Source organism: Oreochromis aureus, linkage group 10 (assembly GCF_013358895.1).
Source record: "Oreochromis aureus strain Israel breed Guangdong linkage group 10, ZZ_aureus, whole genome shotgun sequence".
Classification (NCBI taxonomy): Eukaryota; Metazoa; Chordata; class Actinopteri; order Cichliformes; family Cichlidae; genus Oreochromis; species Oreochromis aureus.
This window is the reverse complement of record NC_052951.1, coordinates 21894186-21915386: the sequence shown is the minus strand read 5'-3', so window position 1 is coordinate 21915386 and position 21201 is coordinate 21894186. Positions and strand designations below refer to the sequence as shown.

Genomic DNA, 21201 nt, shown 5'->3' with positions numbered 1-21201 from the left:
CAAATTCAGAGTTATGTCACACAATAAGCAGGTAATGAGTGTATTATTTACCAAACAGAAACACTGTGGTGGGTTCATTCCTGTCCAGTTTCATATCAAAGACCTGGTTCAGGTTTGAACATGTACAGATCATTTTTTTGTCATTTCTGATATAGAACAAAAAGCTTCATTATCTTTATCTTCAGATCCTCCACACAAGCAAAAGGATGGGGTTGTTCTCACAAGCACTGGGCTCTCCCTCTCAGCAGATTTCTGGACATAGGCCTGTTTCCACAGAGGATCAACTGTAGGGCTGTTAATCCTCTGCTAAGTGTAGCTTTGCATGATGTATAGTCATGCACTAATATTTCATACCTACTCTAAAATCAGGAAAAGGCAAAAGTCCATGTGTGAATTTAACCATCTGATACTTAATAAGCAGAGCATATAAAGTGACCAATCTGCCATTTGTGTTAAATTAAGGTACTACTTTGGTGTCTGATTACTGGCTCAGTGTAACTCTCTTCTTATTTCCAGTTTCACGGGCAGAAAAGCTCGAGCTCTGTATGCCTGCAAGGCAGAGCATGACTCTGAGCTGTCCTTCATCGCTGGGACCATCTTTGAGAATGGTGAGTCACAATCTGGACTTGCCAGCAGAAAGGAAAAAGGAAAGAATGTGGGTTGGTGTATAGAAACTATTTGTTGTCAAAACAAAAATCCAGCCTTGGGAATTTGCTTGGCTTTGGTGCTGAGGCTTTCAAAAAATCCTCGACATTTATCCAAATAGTCAGCTGTCCAAAAATTATATATGATAGGCTTATAGCACCACTTTCCCTTGACTAGAACTTGACTGGAACTTCTTCTTTATAATATGAAGCAAATATGAAGGAGCTTAGAGGAATGTACACTAGAGCTGCATGGAAAAAACCAAAAACCAAAATTTAATTAAGGCTTTGGAGCTAATTACAGAGACTGAATCCACAGAACATTTGTTTAACATATTTTATCTGGCACCTGGCAATAAAATGTGCTGAGACTTTAGAATCTGGCACGCAGACAAGCTGCTAAAGCAATACACTGGACTGCATATGTTACAAACAGCTAAGACATACATACTGTATATATGAAAGTTACCTAAAGACATACAAACCATGATAAAGGGAAATGTTAAACATTTTCCCCTTTCTTTACTTTCCTATTTACCCACCTTACCAAGGGAAAATAATGGTTGGACACTGCTGCGTAACTAAAATTATTGTCACTGTGTGCAATGATCTAGTGTCCTTGTTGCCTTTGATATGGGTCGTTTGAAGACCGACTCCAGGTCTGTGAGCACTCGCTGTCAATTTGTCTTCAAAGCAACTTTGGTGTGTCAAGTGGGCAGTAAGCTGGAGTTGGTTTGCTGTCAGTTTTTGATTGTTCACCATTTTATTTACTGGTAAAACGGTGAACTTTAACTGCTTACATTTAGAGTTTAGCAAGAACTTCATAAATTTGAAAGAACTTCTGAAATTTTCCTCAGAAACGCTGATATAGTTTCTGTAGAAATGGCAACTTACAGCCAAATGATGTAGAAAATATTGCTTTTATAAGAAAATATAGGCAGAATACAACTAGCTGACAACCTGCTGAGTCTAGTCCCCCATTTCAAAGAGACAAAGTGTGGATGAGTTATTACCTTCACTCAAAAAAATGATTCTTCACCCTCAGTAGCCATGAAGCAATAATTTTACGTAAAATCCAACAGAAGTATATAAAAACAAAGGTTTATTTATTCAAATAATTCATTATTAAGGGAAAAGTGCTCGGTTTAAACTTAATATATACCACTGGAGTAATTTTAATTTAACTAGACACTGTTAAATTTAACATTTTACATTGTATGTATGTAATAAAATTACGTGGAAAATTTAGATGTAATTAAATAAGTCTTGCTATCAAAATAGTTGCTGCAGCTACTTGCAAACAGTCGCTGAATATGAAAAAATTCAATGCAATCATTGGACAACTACAGATTTTTCCCAACTGGAATGAAGGCTGCAATCCATTTTTTATTCTACTGTGAATGAGCCATTAGGACTCTGATTATATCATCTCAGTTTCTTTGTGCAGATCTGGGCTTCATTACAAGAGATCAGCCAAATTTAAGAACAATAACTATACTGGGTCTTCTGCTTTGCTGGCTATTATAATTATAGTTGGCCTGAGTAAAGTTTCCTTGTAGACATATAGTCCATGTTGGTGGGATGTAGTTTCCAAACCCAAACCAAAATAGAATTAACTGCATAAAGACTATTTAGACTTATGTAATGCAGACTCATGTTATCCGAGCCCTTTGGGTCAAAATGTGTCCTTGGGGACATCCAATCCTTAACGTGGTATCTCAGCAATGCAGTCTGCTCACGGCTGGCGAAGGATGAAGCATCCCAGCGGTCCACACGGAGCTCATAATACAGCCTCATAGTGCTTTCTTGACAGTTACAAGAATAAAGCAACGGTATAATATTCATACTGCAGGTTTGCAGAATTTAACTTTTCCACCCGACATAAATAGTGAAAATCAAATACGTGCAAAAGCTTTCATGGTCTTATTTTGAGTTCATGTTTCATTTGTCTGTCTTTGATGTAAATATGGCGTGCAGCTTGGTGCAAATTAGATTCCTGGTGTGGACAAATCTGGTGAACACACAATCTAACCCTGTAGCAATGTTGCACTTTTGCATTTATAGGATGTTTAACCACCACAGCAACCCCAAACTAATCTAATTATGTTTCCCATTTAAAACTGCACTGCACTTTTACCAAGCTGTTGGAACAAACCATCAAAAGTGGTATGTTCGAGTTAACAATTTCATTCCTGCATGAATGATTTCACAAGAATGGTACATAAAGATATTTTTTAAATGAGATTTAATAAATGTGATAACCAACTTTATCATGAAATAATTCAGAGTCAGAATAATGTTTGGCAATTTGAATATGTACTTAAAAACCAACAATGTGTAATCATAATTGTTTAGCAGAAATGCTATTTCTGAACTTACATGTTTGCAGGTTCATGTGCAGAAAAGAGTTTCCTGTTGCAGGACGCATGTCTGACGTTTCGGGCTCATACTGTGTTTCATGCTCACAAGTAAACAACAGCTAATCTGTGATGCCAGAGATATCCTCTCCAAAATATTTAGACATTAAACACTCGATGGGGAACATGTGGAAGTGTTAACCGTTATCTTAAGCCTGCTTCTCCACATGTTTATGAACATTTCACTTCTATGTCAATGCATTTCAACAAAATCCATGTTTTCCCCCTTCTGTCTAGTTCATGCTTCCAGGGAGCCTGGCTGGTTGGAAGGGACTCTGGATGGCCGAACAGGACTGATACCAGAGAACTATGTTGAGTTTGTATAGTTTAACGGCATACAAAGAACTGGAAGATTGTGGATGGGAGTAGACCAAACTGGATTTTAATGAACTATATTTAACTTCAGAAAACTAAACAGATTGAGGATACAGACTCAATCACTTCTATTGTATTGGGCGGGACCAATGCAGATAAGGTGACTTTTTGTTATGATCAGACTGGAAACTGAAACTGGACCAAGCAGAACCATATCCAATAGATATGACACAAAAACAAAGCATACCGAAGTGGGGCGAGAACCCTGAATTGCACTGGGGAATGAAAATATATATAAAAAGACGAGACTGCTTTTATTTGATTAGTGTGCGTGGCTTTTAGTCTTGGTGAAGACTATATGGGAATGAACCCAAATTTGTGTGTGTGTGAGTGAAAGAGAGAGAGAACAGTGGGAGGAAGTTAAACAAAATCACTTGTATAAATGACTTGATATTTTTCAGCTGCAGTGTGTGTGAATTTTTTGCTTTTATATTTTGAACTGCACTGTCCCTCACCCCAACCACCTTTTCCACACACTCTTTTTTTTTTTTTTTTTTTTCGGTATAAATAGGCAACTCTTTCTGCAGAGATGTTGACAGGACATATTAACTTTGGACTTCACCTATTGTAGAACTGATTAGTAATGCCAAATGGGACAGTTAAGCTTTAAAAGTTGACTTAAATGATTGGGTTTGGCTGTATGGCTGTAAATGTGTGAGCACTTGCTGCAGGAGTGCGGTTATTGCCTGGGACAAGACTCAACCTGGCTAATGTTTCAGAGCTCCAGTTAAGCATCAGGAGCCCCCGGGCAGGTCTGCACAGGATGAGGTTTCTTTGGAACTAGTTCGCTCAAAGGTCAGCTATGGGTTTCTCTTTATTTATAATATTTCCCCTGCAGAGCCCTCGCATAAAATGCGAAAAATTTCAAACAATCCCCACAAGCCGATCAGCAATTTAAAATGCAGCAAAGGCAGAACAGCTGATTCCCGTCAGTTAAAACAAGCCCAGCTGTGAGGCATCACGCTGTATGGAGGCATGTATGCACCATTTCAGTCCATTCAGGAAGATTGAATGAACTTGGGGAAAATGCGTTTATTTATACTATTTTCCTTTAGTTTTAGCCACTATGCAGATTTAGTTACTTGGTTTTCTTGGACGCCTAAATCTTGACAGCATGGCGTGACTGAAAAATTGAAATAATTTTGAAAGTCAAAGTATCACACAGTCTTTGTTGTTCCATGCCCTTTATACCTCATCGCTTAACTTTATATTTAAAAAAATGTAAAGTTAAGCATCCCTCAAGAGTTGAACATTCATAATTTCTTCTTTACGCCTAATTTTACCAGGGCTTTCCTGTGTAGGAAACAAGATTACATGATTATCTAATTTAACCATGGCTGACCTATTTGAGTTATTCTTTGATCAAAAATTTACAGCCTAGCCTGTAATTTGTAAATACATTCAGTTCAGATACTTGAAGGGGGAAAAGGTAATAGATTTTTCAGAATTGTTTTTACATGTGTATAAAAGCTGGTCTGCTTTGTGGCTCCAATGAATGTTGCCATTTTCTTGCTCATTCCTTGAACCACTTGCTAAGAAAAGTTTGTTTTCTTTTTTTCCCCGCTTTATCCTGTATCCAGTTTATAAATTCAACAGAAAAATCAAATGGGAGAGTAAAAAAAAAAAGCTTAAATGTGAAATAAGACTACTTTATTCATATCTAAATTGCTTATTTATGAGATTACTTAAAGGCTAAATCCTGTACGGCATTCTTTTTGGGGTGTTTTCTTGACTTTGTAAATAAATACACAGCATTTGATAAGGTATACTTTTTTAATTATGAAATTTTATATTTTGTATTTTTAGCATACTAATTTAATTCCTTAATTCCATCTTTGTTGCCCAGATTTTTTGTATCATTTAAATCCTGCAGCCTTAAATATTCTTTCGGATGTTTTGGTGAAAGATGTGCAGAATTAAAGACAAATCTTGAACAGCTGTAGCTTGAAGTTTTCTTTCTAGTTTCCAATCCTGATTCAGATTTTTCTTTTCTGGTTTATTATTAATAATGTGTAATTATTCATCCTGCAATCCTTACTTTATATTTAAAAAATGATGCATGTAAAACAGCTATTATTGTTTTATGCTTTTTAATTAGTTTTTATTTTTATTTTATTTTTGTTTTAATACGGTTTATTTTCAGTTACTTTCCAGAGTAGAGTTGCACGTTTAAGTTTAGTTTTTATTGTCTGAAAATGTTTTTTTTGTTTTTTTCTTAATAAGTTTAAATGTTAGGTTTAGGCTTTTAACCTATTACTGTATAGAGAGCATACAGAGGCAAGACTTGAGAAAATCAGCATAGGTATAGCAATAAAAGCGCATAACCTTTTGAAAGCAATGTAGACATCCATAGTCTCAATAATAATGTCCATTGATGACTCATCAGGTAAGCTGTAATAACATTTTTACCAAACCAAAAAATATAAAAACTAAAGATATTTCTGCAATATTTTTATTTTCATTCGTTTTTAAAGTTAACAAAATAGATAACTTGACATCTTACCGCATAACTTGCAGTAAGATGTCATGAAAATGTAAGCTTTAAGTTTCAAGCACTCATGACTGCAGGCTAATTCATTAGCACTTATTAGTTAATTTATAAATGGGTTTACATGCTTTCTTTCTCATAAAAGGCAAAGAGACTGATACCAGTGCATTACGTATGGGGCTAGCATCAGGAGGCAAATAGCTTACATATAGTTTAGCTTAGCATAACAGCTATATGACACAGGAAGGATACAGCTGGACTCTCTTCATATTTAAGAACATAAAACAACCCAGTCCATACATAAAAATCAGATTTCTTGCACACATGCTATAAATGTACACTATATTGCCAAAAGTACTCACTCACCCATCAAAATTATTGAACTCAGGTGTTCCAATATCTTCCATGGCCACAGGTGTACAAAATCCAGCCAGTATGCAGACTGCTTCTGGAAACATTTCTGAAATAATGGGTCGCTCTCAGGAGCTCAGTGAATTCCAGCGTGGTACTCTGAAGGGATTTTTTTCAGGATTGGCCCCTTAGTTCCAGTGAAAGGGACTCTTAACGCTTCAGCAAACCAAGACATTTTGAACAACTTCATGTTCTCCACTTTGTGGGAACAGTTTGGGGATTAGGGTGACCCCTTCCTGTTCCAACACAGCTGCACACCAGCGCACAAAGCAAGGTCCATAAAGACGTGGATGAGCAAATTTGGTGTGGAAGAACTTGACTGGCCTACACAGAGTCCTGACCTCAACCTGACAGAACACCTTGGTGATGAATTAGTGCGGAGACTGCGAGTCAGGACTTCTCGGTCAAAAAGAAAACGCACTCCTAAACCATGTGGAAAACCTTCCCAAAGGATTTGAAGCTGTTATTGCTGCAAAGCTTGGGCCAACATCATATTAAACCCTGAGGATTAAAAAAGTCACTCCAGGTCAGAGTTGTGTGAAGTCAGATTAGTAAAATCTTTTGGGAATATACAGGGTGGGCCATTTATATGGATACACCGTAATAAAATGGGAATGGTTGGTGATATTAAAGTCCTGTTTGTGGCACATTAGTATATGTGAGGGGGCAAACTCCTCAAGATGGGTCGTGACCATGGTGGCCATTTAGAAGTCGGCCATCTTGGATACAACTTTTGTTTTTCAATAGGAAGAGGGCCATGTGACACATTAAACTTATTGGTAATGTCACAAGAAAAACAATGGTGTGCTTGGTTTCAACATAACTTTATTCTTTCGTGAGTTATTTACAAGTTTCTCTTTGTTCACAGCCATGGTTAACACGTGAGGAGCGGATCGAAATTGTGTTGATATCTGGTGAACGCAGTAACCGGGTCATTGCAGCAGATTTCAATGCAAGACACCCTACGAGAACACCCATCTCCCATGCTACAATTAGCAAACTGCTTGCTAAGTTTCGTGAAACTGGTTCAGTGTTGGATTTGCCAAAATGTGGACGCAAGAAAACTGTCACTAATGAAGCAACATCAGTGGCTGTCCTAGCTTCATTCAGCAAGAGCCCACAGCGTAGCACTCGCCGCATGTCACTGGAGAGTGGCATTAGTCGAACATCCCTTCGGCGGATATTAGCTACTCACAAATGGCACCCTTACATACTCCAGCTACTGCAGCATCTCAACGAGGATGACCCAGATAGGTGCACAGAATTTGCAGAATGGGCAAAACCAAAATTGGAACAGGACCCTCAGTTCACGCAGAAGATTTTGTTCAGTGATGAGGCAAACTTTTATGTGAATGGTGAAGTTAACAAACAAAACCACCGCTATTGGTCTGACACTAACCCACACTGGATGGATCCCTCCAAGACTGTTGGAACAACAAAAGTGATGGTTTGGTGTGGTATATGGGGTACAACGATAGTGGGTCCATTCTTCATCAATGGAAACCTCAAGGCCACTGGATATTTGAAATTGCTACATGATGATGTGTTTCCCTCTTTATGCACTGAAGCTGGCACGTTCCCTGAGTTTTTCCAGCAAGATGGTGCACCACCACATTATGGGTGCCAGGTCCGAGCATTCCTAGATGAACAGTTTCCTGGAAAGTGGATTGGTCGTTGTGGGCCAGTTGAATGGCCCCCAAGGTCTTCCGATCTGACCCCCTTAGACTTTTATCTTTGGGGTCATCTGAAGGCAATTGTTTATGGTGTGAAGATACGAGATGTGCAGCACCTGAAACTACGGATACTGGATGCCTGTGCTGGCATTTCTCCTGCGGTGTTGCTATCAGTGTGTGAAGAGTGGGAGAAGAGGGTTGCATTGACAATCCAACACAATGGGCAGCACATTGAACACATTTTATAAGTGGTCAGAAACTTGTAAATAACTCACGAAAGAATAAAGTTACGTTGAAACCAAGCACACCATTGTTTTTCTTGTGACATTACCAATAAGTTTGATGTGTCACATGGCCCTCTTCCCATTGAAAAAAACAAAAGTTGTATCCAAGATGGCCGACTTCTAAATGGCCACCATGGTCACCACCCATCTTGAGAAGTTTGCCCCCTTTGTGGCATACCAATGTGCCACAAACAGGACTTTAATATCACCAACCATTCCCATTTTATTACGGTGTATCCACATAAATGGCCCACCCTGTAGTTTACTTGTATGTTTGGGCTTGTTTCTTTTTTTCTTACAAAGAGGTCTGTGCACCTTGTGAGACCTACGCCATGAAGAATTAAGGTAAATTTAGAAGACAAAAGGGGAACCAGCCTGGAACTAGCAATGTGTGTCTAATGAAATGACCAGTGTTTTTGCCTTTGGACATACCATATATTAAAAACATGTAATAATAATAATAATACTTAGAATAACAATAGTAAATAACTATTATTATTTTTTTCACAATTTAAAGAATAGTAGTGCAAGTTTATTTTAATTTCTACAGTTACTTTATACAGCTATGCAAGTTAAAACCTCTCCACTAATATTAGGCACAGAAGCCACACTTCATATTCAGGGAATTTTATTGTGAAAGGAAGGAATAGGACGACTTCATTCTGGACATTCATAGAACACAATAAACTACACATAAATGTGTGTGTGTGTGTGTGTGTGTGTGTGTGTGTGTGTTTAATTTAATTAGTTACATAACTTTAAAAAGAAGGAAAAATGTGAAATGAACAAAATAAAAAGAAAAACTATAACTGTTTCTTTAATTTTGAAAAGGATAACTCGTAAAAATGAACTAATAGCTAAAATATTAGTTTTAGAGGTTCTGTAAAAGTCAGGCTAAACATTTTTAACATTATGTATGTTGGATAATATATACAAATTAGCAAGATAAAGTGTAGCCTCAACACAAAGTCTGTTTCCATGTTTGTGTCTTACATGATCAGGAATTGAGCAACCAAAATTGGCACATCGTCCCCCTGAAGGGTCTTATCTATCACATTTTAAGGCTAGTCATGTTGCCAAGCAACCACCAACCAATGGACTAAAATAAACCCTTTCCAATGTTTATGCACCTGGAACAGCTTATAAAAGCATTGTACGATTTTATTTTCATGGCATAAGTATCTAACTCATAACCTCAAACTTTCATTATGCGTGATATATTACTATGCCATCGGCTTGGTTAGCAACCACTTAACAACAGACTAAAATCTCAGATTTAACAATATCATGGGCATGTACTAGTAACATAAAAATGTCAGATAACAATGGTTCAATAAATTTAATCTAACACATAAAAGGAAACCGTAGCAGTGAGAGGACATATGCATGTTTTCACGTGTATGTTTATCCAATCATGTTTCCAGTATGGATTGGACAGTGAGACCTGTTTTGATATATCAAAATAAAGCTTATTTTCCTTAACTCTGTTCCAAGTCAAAAAAATGAAATCCATGTTGCTGAGTGTTGAAAAACAGGAGACTTTATTGTGTAAGATGCTTTTAACTAAAGAGCAATCAGTTCTTCCAAATTTCCACTCTTAACCAGTGATGACAAAAAGATCATCTAACTCTATGTCAAACCCAATGTCATAGAACGACACATAACTTAATTCAACATTTAATCAAATAGGTGAAAATATTGACACCGACTACAGGAAGGGTGTAATACAGAAGTAATACAAACTACTGTTTTTTTTTAATGGTTTGTATTTTTTTAACATTGGATTACATTTACATAACTGAAATACGAAGAAAACAGACTTTAGTGAAAGCTATAGCCATATATACCAGTGAAACATGATCTGCCCTTAATCTTTAAAGATAACATTTGCATGTATTTTATACAAAATAGATTATATCAAACAATATCAGGGTAGTGCAATTCTGTCAGGCTCTGGTAAATTTTACTTTCATATGGAGAGTCAACATTTTAAATTTTCTTTTTAAAGTGACCAGTAAATCCTCACAGAACAATACATGGGGTCCAAAGCCACGACCTTTACAAAAGACATCTTTAAAATAAAACAAGAAGTACTAGAAGTTGGATAGTAAGTGCTACTCAAAATGTAACTGCTTGAATACTTCTTTTGTTAATTTTTGTTTTCTCCTCTGCTTTGGTCACTCTTATATAAACCTAAAAATCTCCACCAGTCTTTCTCTGTCCCTCTCCCTCATTTCCTTATCTTTAAAAACACAGTGAGCTTTCATGTAGACTTTTTCATGGACTTGAGAATTTACATTTACTTCACAAGACAAACATGTTCAACACTTCCTTATGGATTTAACACATCTACCTTTATCAAACACAAACCAACAAACAGAAAAATATTTACTTTCTTGACTCATTCAATGTACAAAAACGACTGAGCAAAATTAGTCATATCAAAGAGGATCAAGCCGATGTAATCAAAATCACAGAAAATATCATTTTTACAATAGATCAATCTCTAAAAGCATCGATATATGTTAAGGGTTTATCTATTTCCTGATGTGAAATCTTATTTCTATGGCTCTCTGGCTCCCTTTCGCAAGGCCTTTAATCGAGCATGAAGGTGAAATGCAAAAATGTTTTGTAATCTTAGATGATGTTTACATTGCACTAGATATGCCAGCATTGCTATATGCGCCTATAGCCATTCCGAGATAAGCAGCGATATGGTTACATCTAGATGTTAAAGCTGGTTTTCTGAAGCACCACCACCTTGGAACAACTGTAATACCATCTCCAAGTTATCCAAACAAATAGTTTAGTCAATTCTTCTCTAGAATAATCAACACACAGTGATGCGAGCAGCGACAAGCTCATGTTTTTTACAGCACAAGGACACACGGCACAGTTTGAAGGTGGAGCTGAAAGCCTGCACTGTCAATGAAACAACCCTGAAGCGAGTGACCACCCCTAAAAGAAAAAAAGAAGAAAAAAAGATGGCTCTTATTCAGCAGTGGCTTGTATGCTTCCAGTGCCCACTGTGCTGTTAGCCGTAACTAACATACAAATGACCAGTCTCTATGGCAACCTGCTTACCTGGTCTCTGCTAATTGGCATTCAGAGTTATGTGCTGCAGAGGGGCGAGTACTGTTCAGAGTAAACAGCTGAAAATCTGTACAGCTGACATTTTAGGCAGAGAGGCCTGACAGTCATAAGACACATACTGAGGAAAGTAACTGTACTCTACAGGAGGTGGTGAAGGGCATTTTGTTTTAACACTTCCAGCAGAAGCCAGCGTACAACTGCACTGCATTTTGCTTTGGCCATCACACAAGCTGGTATGAATTTTCACATTACAAATGTATTTTGAAAATTCAAAAATACAATTTTTTTGTTGATCACAAAAAGGTTTATCATACAATGGGCTAAATGATAACAATCAGTACTTTAAGCTGGTGTAGGTGTGACACTGAACAATCCTTTTTTTTTTTTTTGTAATTTTTTTTTTTTGTAAATAAATGAGCACCCTGAAGCAAAGTTACAACAACCACTTAATGTCAGATCACAAGTACTCTTTCACATCTCCAGAAAAGAAAAAAACCCAAACCAAAACAAAACGGGTATTTCCATTACATTTGGAACAAGTAGAGCACATCCATGTGAAGTAATCACTCACTTCCTGAGGTTGGATTCACAAATCAATAGACCAACGTTTTGAGCTTTAGAGGGGCAATGTTTTTAAAACATAGGCTTCATCAATTATGGGTATCCATTTTCACGTCCAGTATACAAAATAAATATTTTATTTTAAACAAATATATTTTTGTATTTTCACAATGTTGGCACAGCAACTCCATATAATAAGTCCTGATTTTGCAAGTACATTCAGTTAATGGTAATTAAAGGGAAATATTAAATCAAAATGGTATCTTGAAGGAAACGATACTTTTTCCATCAATGTTATGCCTTAATTTCCTATCACGAGTGCTATGTTGCTACCATTTTTGAGTCAGTTAAACCTTTTACTTTGAAAAATGAAAAAACAACAACAATCCTAACATTAGTACCTTTTGGGGTCTGACATATTGAAGTTTTTTCTATTGTTTTATGACCTCACACAAATTTATGAAGAGCAGACGAGGAATACGAACTAGCAGGTCACTCCTACTTCAGTTATATTTGGTTAAAGCTGCATTATATGGACAAAAGGAATTTTCAGTCCCGTTGCCTTAGGCACACAAAATCAAGCACCTAGCCACGCAGAATGCTTTTACAAACATTTGTGAAAGGAATGAGGGTGGTGCTATAATAGCTGCAAGTGACTGTTGCAACATATCAGTTCGTGAAATTTCTTCCCTCCTAGATATTCCATCATCAACCGTAAGTGGCTTTATTGCAGAGTGGATGTGTTTAAGAACCAAAGTAACTCAACCATTAAGTGACATACCAAGTTAAGTTACAGAGCGGGGTCACCGAGCACTGTAGCATGTAAAAGTCGCTCTGCTGACTCAATAACTGCAGAATTCCCAACTCACCTCTGGTATTATCGTCAGCACAAAAACTGTGAACCAGGAGCTTAATGGCAAAGGGTTTCCATGGCTGAGAAGCTCCTGTACAGTAGGTGTAATGTGCAGGCGGGCCAGTACTTTTGTCCATATAGTGCATTTACTAAACTACCAACCTCGGTCTGAATGCAGCTGGAAATAAAAGGACGGTTTAACTTCAAGCCAGATTTAATTGACTCATTACGTCACTTTTCAAACAGACAGCAGGCCCTTTGATACTTCGGATGGCTTTTTCAAATGCATTTTGGTTATAAAACACAAATGCAATTAAAACATAAAAAAAACTTTTTAAAGATAGAAATCCTAAAATTTAAATCAGTCTGCTCCCAAGTAGTACAAAATATTAAATGTGTCTTTAATTTGAATTTTAGCAGTACCCATTTAGATCAAAGCTGGCTGAAGCTTAAGCAAGAAAAAAAGCTATTTGTAAGTGCATTCATTATATATGCTGGGTAATCAGGGTAATAGAACTTTTAACAGAATTTCATACTGACTGGGAGAGGCGGCAAATTTATCTAATATACTTCACATGGATAATAAAAGACCAAAAAAAATTTGTTTTGGGACTTTTTTTTTTGCAATGTGATAAAACTGAACATTTAACATTACTTATCTGTACCATAGGCTGTGTTCCTACATGCAGAACAGGAGATAAGAACAAAACAGAGAGATTTCCACATTAAGAACACTGAAATGGCAGCTCGGAAAAAGAAAACAGAAATTACAACGCGGAAATAGAGAAACAGACAAATCATGTGGAAAGATGTCGACATCAACTTCTAATGCAAAAAAACCTACAGCTTATAGTGGATGGCTATGAAGAGCGTAAAAACTAAAAGGCACTGGTTTTCCCTCAGGTACATCCTGTGTAAACATTTGGCTGAGTGAATGTGTGTGTGTCTTGCTTCTGTATGTGACTTGAATTGTGTGCCTGCATAAAATAAATAGAGAATATGTCTCTAGCTGATTTCTTTTCTCAGTGGTCTTGTGTAGAATTGTGATTTGAATAATTTCTGAAGTGATATGTAATTCACAACGGGAAAGTTTGCCCTGTCCATTTGTCGTGAAGAATAATAAAATTCTTTCATGTGACTGTTTCCAACTGTTCTGAGGTTTTTTTGTCCCCTTCATCGTGAACGGTCTTCCAAAAAAACCCCCAGAAAAGTGGACACTCACTACATTCTCTGCACAGTGAAGCTGGGAAGGACCGATAGATACAAGCTGGGCATGTGAGCAGAGGAACACTAGGCTTGAACTGCAAAACCTTTCAAGTTGCAAAGTATACCAGGTGTAATGTTCTTGGAGGAAAAGGTGTTTGTACTGTATATGTTAGCTTCTCTGTGAAAACTGCAGTAAAATACTAGAGGCTTGAAAGAATATGAGGCACATAGCCATTGTAAGAAAGCATTAAAAATACAAGCACAGGGCTATGGGTGTAGAGTAGGTGAGGGAGGACTGAAAAAAAAATTATCCAAAATGCATCCATCCCAAGAGACATTCAGAGTCCAACTAAGAGGAAGGGCTATAGGTCGGTGATAAGATACTATGGCAGGACTAGGACTGGGATAGGGGGCTTGAGGCCACAGGTATTGTGCTCCAAGATTAGGCTGAATGGCTGAGCCCCAAAGGGGCGTGGCAGAATTTCTAGAGGAGGCCCAGGAAAAACTGAGAAACTGAATGAGGGAGGCAGGATATGCAAGCTATGAGGGAGCGATGAGGGAGGCAGGATATGCAAGCTAGGGGCCCCTGGAGAGGTATATGTGCAGGGCAGGATTTAAGGCATTGATTCACAATTTAAGGCAGTCATTTCTGATGAAACAGCAGAGCTTTGACGCTTCCATCTTTGAATTTTGGTATCTGGTTGGAAATGAGCTCTGCCAGCATCTCCGGGAATTCCACACTGAGGGTTTTATTCACAAAGGTGTAGAAACAGATCTGGAGAAGACCCTCGACCATCTGGTTAAGACACAAAGAGATTAGTAAGAGTTGTTTACTCACTTTACTTAAAAGGATTACCCTTAAAGTGGAGTAGGCTCTAAATGCAAGATCTTTACGTCTACAACAAGTTTTTACAGAGAGGCAGAAGTGGAGAGTGTTAGAAACTAACTTGATTGAAACTTAGTGCACTACACAGAATATGAGCGTATTCTTCAGGTGGAAAAGACCTGGCTGGTATTAAAAAAACAAAGGAAGCCAATCTACAGGATAAATATCAAAAAAATGCTAGATGAAACAAAGTGGCCTAAAAACACTTAAACGTGTGTGTTTTTGTTTCACTTGCCTCCTGCATGGAGTCGAGTAGCTTAGTTAGCTGGTAGAAGCGTTGCCAGTTCTGACTAGGGTTCTCCTCTCTCTTGACGATGGCTTTTCCCAGCTCCTTGATGTAGGTCATCCTGATCTCATCAAAAACTGCTTGGCTCTTCAGGCCATCTTTTGGTACTGCACACACAGAGACAGAGAATACAACACAGAGCGATATATCAGTATCATTTAGGAAAAAAAATAAAATAAATAAATGTTAATTGAAGCTGGTAAGCTTCAAGGAAACTGTTGCTCTGTTAGGCTGGTGGTTAACAGAGGAAGGTGTTCTGAAGGTCCAAATAAAAAACACCAAGAATAAGAACAAAACTTTAATAAGAATTTATCCTAATCAGGTCTGTGTCTGCTACTGAGGCAAAAAGAGTTAGGTGAGAAGTTTGCATTCAGACACACATGATCACACATGTCTTGTGGGAAGAGAAGACTGACAACAGATGCCAAATATTTTCAGTGCCAAATATTTTCAGTTGCTGAAAGGTCTGAACTACAGCCAGGCTCTGCTACTATGTAGCCATGCTTTTTAAAGTTGCAATTTAGCATTGTCTTGCTGAAATATGCCAGCCTTGCCTGAACAAGAGGTTATGGAATCATATGCCCTAAAGCCTCTATAAACCTCTCAGTATTGATGGTGCCTGAGGCTCTAATGCACCCCCATACCATCAGAGATGCAGGTTGTGAACTGAGTTCTGATAACAAACAGGATGGTCTCCATATTTTCCAAAAAGAATTTCAAACCACAGAACAGTTTCCACTTTTCCTCAGTCCATTTTAAATAAGCTTTAATCAAGAGAAGATGACAGCGTTTCTGGATCATGATCACACACATCGGAGGTGGGCGGAACAGGTGTGCTGGGGATGAGTGATTGATTGTGAATCTTTTTATGTTGCAGTGACAGTCGAGGAGGGGGGTGAACGGACGTGACAGCGGAGCGGGAGTGTCTGTGTCCCATGCGTTTGTGCTGAAACCACATCGAACATTGTTAATGAAATAAACGTGCTGTCACCCCACCCGTGGACTTGTGTATGTGTGTCGGGGTCTGACTTCACATATAGATTTATGAGATTTGAAAATAATTGCAGTTTGCTTAAAATGTTCCAACTTTTTTGGAATTGGGGTTGTGCTAAAAGTAGTACCAGCTGCTGTGCAAGGTGTCACTTTAGCTTTTTAAATCAGGACGTTTGAATACCCTTCAAAATGATTCCCTGCATTTAAATGATATATTATCGAGGACACACTGAGGACTTTCACGGTCAGTGCCAGTCACTGCTGAAAAGCAAAAACTGCAAACTTAAAAAGCAATACAGTTGTATCAGCACATTGTGGACTCTCGTCAGTGTGGCGTCAGGCAGTGAGCCACACAGTTTAGCAGTGACTTGCAGTGATTGTGCTAGGCAACAATGGCACTGCAAACTCATTAAACAAATTGTGTTTTTTTTATTCTATGACCTATTAATTCTTTATTGAGTTATTTATGTTTTGTGGTGCTTTCACGCTGCTGAGCATTCTCTATTTTCTCTATTTAACTAAATATGACAATATATCAAATAGTCTTATAAGTGACTTGAAATTCCATATAATGTGTGCGAGAATGGATAAAAGCAGCTCAAACCAAAGTTGTCCCATCTAATAGTATTTCCATCCCTGAGGGAAACGGATGGAAATCGCTCTCAGGTACAAAAATGCAGCCGGTGCACAGTATGGAAATGTAATTTCCTCTGCATAACAAGCTAATTGCTTCTGAAGTGCATCCTCTTTGTCGCCATTCTCTGAGAATAATGCTCTCCATCACAGACAAGAAAATTTGAAATAAGTGGGGAAAGGTCTGATTTAGTGATACTGTTTCCTTGTGTAGTATGTAGGGTTAGGTTACTGATTGGTAACCCACAGCTCTCATTATTAGACCTCTTCAAACATTAAATAAAGAGAGGCCTGATGAACACAGCCTATTGAGTTTAAATGAGTTTTTACTTTTTTTAATAATGTGCTTTCACTGGACAACTGTAGATAAAAGAAGATTAAACAGCAGTAATAAAAAAAGCTAACTGTTTTTATTCAGTGAGATAAGAAATACAAAAGTTATACTAATTCAACTCTCAGTGGACCCTCTTGTACGGAAATTAAATGACTCTCTACCAAGGTAAGATCTGTGAAAGGACTGCACTTTCACAGAGCAGTAACATTTAACAGAAGGCATCTAAAAGAAAATATCACATTGTTACATCGCAGATTGGTGAAGAATGTCAAAAGAACATCAAACTTGCATATTTTGATAGTAACAGTAACACCCGGTCTTTTCTGTGGCATTTTGAATTCATGTGTCCTTCTAAAAAGAAATGGCTCCGTGTTTGATCGCTGAATTTCAGAACTGAAGGAGACCCTTGAAAGAAAACACTTAAGATACACTTTAAACCAAACAATGAAGTTAAAGAAAATGCAAGACAAGTGCTTGAAATGGTTTAGGGTACATAACACCCTGTGAACGTAAACTGAAATAAAGGTCCAGCGAGCACTGACAGACACACATAATAATGCATCTACAGAACAAAACATTTTCTGTGCTTTTGTCAGCAGACTGGGTTTAAATTATTGCAGACAGGAATGTTACTGTTCTGCCGTTATGCTTCTGACAGTGTAGACACTTGCGGCATGGTTACCGTATGCTACTGTCAGCAGTGATTTTAAACAGGTTCTTTAAACTGCAGTATTAAAACATACGACCACCGGCCACTTCATTAGGTACACAAGTTGATCTGCTTGTAATGCAAATATCTAACCAGCCAATCATATAGCAGCAACCCAATGTATTTACATATGTAGATGACCTGCTGAAGGTTCAAACTGAGCATCAGAATTGGGGAGAAAAAGGGTGATGCAAGTGCACAAGGGCTGATCTGAATATTTCAGAAACCGGTGATCTGCTAGGATGTTTCTGTTATAGGGTTTACAGAGAGTGATCGAAAAAAGGAGAAAATATTTAGTGAGTGACAGTTCCCTTGGCAAAAATTCCTTGCTGATGCCACAGGTCAGAGGAGAATGGTCAGATTGCGCCGATAGGAAGACAAAAGTAACTCAATTAGCCCTCATTATAGGCAAAGTGTGCAGATGAGCATCTCTGAATGCACAACACATCAAACCTTGAAGCAGACCTTTAACCATGTGCTTACAGGGGGTGAGATACCACCATCCTGGAAACGAGCAGTTATTTCAGTAATTCCCAAAGCAGGTAAAAATAGAACAGAATGTGGTTCTTATAGACCCGTCTCTGTCTTGAATATTGACTATAGGATATTTGCAACAATATTAGCTAAACGGTTGGAATTTATAACTTCAGAACTAACGGATACAGATCAAACAGGTTTTGTTCGAAATAGGCAAACTCATGATAATGTGAGGCGGGCTCTCCATCTAATAAACAAAATGAAAAATATCGAATCAGTAGCTGTTAGTCTTGATGCCGAAAAGGCGTTTGACTCTGTCTGCTGGAATTATCTTTATTTGGCCTTAGAGAGATTTGGTTTTAATAGCCAAATCATCAGATGCTTACAGTCTCTATATAACTCACCCACTGCCAGGATTAAAATTAATGGTGATTTAACAGATACACTACAACTGGAGAGAGGCTGTCGTCAGGGATGCCCCTGAGTCCCACTCTTTTGCGCTATTCATTGAGCCCCTGGCGCAGGCTATCAGGAATCTAAAGACATTAGAGGTGTACTAATTAACGATATAACGATAAAGTTGGTTTGTATGCTGACGATATTCTCATAACGCTAACTAACCCGGAAATCAGTCTGCCTAATCTTTTTTCATTATTGAAAACATTTGGCATGTATTCGGATATAAATTAAATTTACAGAAAACTCAGATTCTCTTATATAACTATCGCCCATCACAAGATGTTCAAAAGATAGCCAAGTTTAACTGGAGTAACACCTCTATAAAATATCTAGGAATCCATATACCCATAGATCTATCCGACCTCTATGAATGCAATTATGTCCCACTAACATCAGAAATTAAGGCAGACCTACAGCGCTGGTCATTATTGCCAATGAATATGCATAACCGGATAGATATAATAAAAATGAATCTTTGCCAAAGCTTCTCTATTTGTTCCAGGCGCTGCCTATACAAGTACCCTCCAAGCAATTTAACGAATGGAACAGGATGATCTCTAACTTTATTTGGGCCAAACAAAAACCAAGAATAAAATTTCAGACGTTACAATTGCAAAGGGACAAAGGTGGATTCGCTCTGCCGTGTCTTGAGGACTATTATAGGGCTGCACAGTTGCGAGTGATGATTGGGTGGTGTGACCCAATGTGTGAGGCTAAATGGAAGGAGATAGATCAATCCTACTGTGAGATACCGCTCCAATCACTGCTTGGAGATCAACCGCTCATTAAAAGACATATATATGCAGACTTGCTCCCGGCGCTAATGAAAGTGCCCATAGAGATATGGCATAAGATACTCAAATATGAGAAAACTGAAAAAAGTGCCCGGACTTTAAGATGGCCTGCTTATGATTCAGATTTTGCACCTGCAAACAAGGATAAGAGATTTATACAGTGGTTACATAAGGGTATAACAGGTTACTGGAAGATTACAGATAAAATGTACTAAAAGACTACCAGCGACTCCAGAGAAGTTTTACTTGGAAAGACAGGATTTCTTTAGATACCTCCAGCTGAGGCACCATTACGACAGAAACATAAAATTCCTAGAAGAGGAGGACACGGGCTTGGTTAAAATCTTCCTTGACTCTTGTAAGGGGAATGCACCAAAGAAACAGATATCCAGATTATACAAATGTTTACAAACAAGTAGGAATAATGACACAACATATATCAAAACTAGATGGGAAAAAGATGCTGAAATAATAATACATGACGACAACTGGTTCAATATGTGTAAGGCTGTGGTAATGACCTCGAGCTCAGGCCTATGGAGGGAATTTGCATGGAAAAACACAGTGCGTTTTTTTGTCACACCGAATGCTAAGAGTAAACAAAGTAAAGACCCCGACAAGGCTCAGTGTTGGAGGAACTGTGGAAGTGTATCTGCAGGACATTTTCATATTTTTTGGGAATGTGCCAAGATTGTCCCCTATTGGCTGGTAGTGATCACAGAAATCAATACCATGATGGGCTTGAACTTGGCCCCTGATTTCACTGTGTTTTATCTATGTGATTTGCCACAAGGACTGAGGAATTCAGACAAATATCTTTTATTGATATTATTGGCTGGTGCAAAGAAAGCTATAACTCGCAAATGGCTAAATGTGGATCCACCGTCATCCTTGGACTGGATAGGTATTATCAAGGAAATTTACACAATGGAGAGATTGACTTTTTCACTAAGACTGGCTGCGGATAAATTTGAGAAATACTGGAAAAATGGGACCTTTACTCAAATGGAAAAATATTATAATTTCTGATACCATGTTTCAATGCTGTTGTTCAGCTATTTGATCTGATTGTACCATAAAGGGATATGTCCTTTTTTTTTTTTTTTTTTTCTTTTTGTTTGTTTGTTTGTTTGTTTGTTTGTTTTTTTTTTTTGTTTTTTGCTAGCCTGGATGCTCTGTGAATGTTGGGGGTCTGCGTGTTTTGTAAAAAATTATACAAAACTGTCAATAAAAAATAAAGTGTAAAAAAACCTTGAAGCAGATGAGCTACAGCAGTAGAAGACTGCACAAAGTGCCACTCCTGTTAGCTAAGAAAAGGAAACTGAGGCTGCAATTTGCATAGGCAATAGAAGATTGGAAAAGTACTGCCTGGTCTGATGAGCCTCAATTTCTGATGTGATATTTCAAAATTTAGTGTAAACAACAAGACAGCATGGATACACCCTACCTTGTATCAGTAGTAGAAGTTAGAGGATATTTCTTGGCCCACCTTGGCAACTTAGTACCAGCTGATCATTATTGAAACACCACACCATACCTGATTATTGTTGCTGACCATGTCAGTCCCTTAATGACTATATTATGATCAATCCTGATAGCGTTTCCAGCAGGACAACATGCCATGT

General features: G+C 37.9%; 2 protein-coding genes across 5 annotated transcripts in view; one reads left to right on the top strand and one right to left on the bottom strand.

Moving 5' to 3' along the window:
- LOC116309366 (rho GTPase-activating protein 26) overlaps positions 1-5378 on the top strand; it is an 84176-nt gene extending 78798 nt beyond the window's left edge. For all 3 annotated transcript variants that reach the window (XM_039618753.1, XM_039618752.1, XM_031725951.2), the window contains exons 24-25: positions 517-608; positions 3299-5378. In XM_039618753.1, the coding sequence (XP_039474687.1) occupies positions 517-608; positions 3299-3387 (181 nt within the window). In that variant the 3' untranslated portion in view covers positions 3388-5378. The remainder of the gene's footprint in view (positions 1-516; positions 609-3298) is intronic.
- Positions 5379-10007: 4629 nt separating this feature from the next.
- LOC116309379 (glucocorticoid receptor) overlaps positions 10008-21201 on the bottom strand; it is a 65031-nt gene continuing 53837 nt past the window's right edge. For both annotated transcript variants that reach the window (XM_039617883.1, XM_039617884.1), the window contains 2 exons: positions 15127-15284; positions 10008-14801 (listed from right to left, as the gene is read on the bottom strand). In XM_039617883.1, coding sequence (XP_039473817.1) covers positions 14649-14801; positions 15127-15284 — 311 coding nt within the window. In that variant the 3' untranslated portion in view covers positions 10008-14648. The remainder of the gene's footprint in view (positions 14802-15126; positions 15285-21201) is intronic.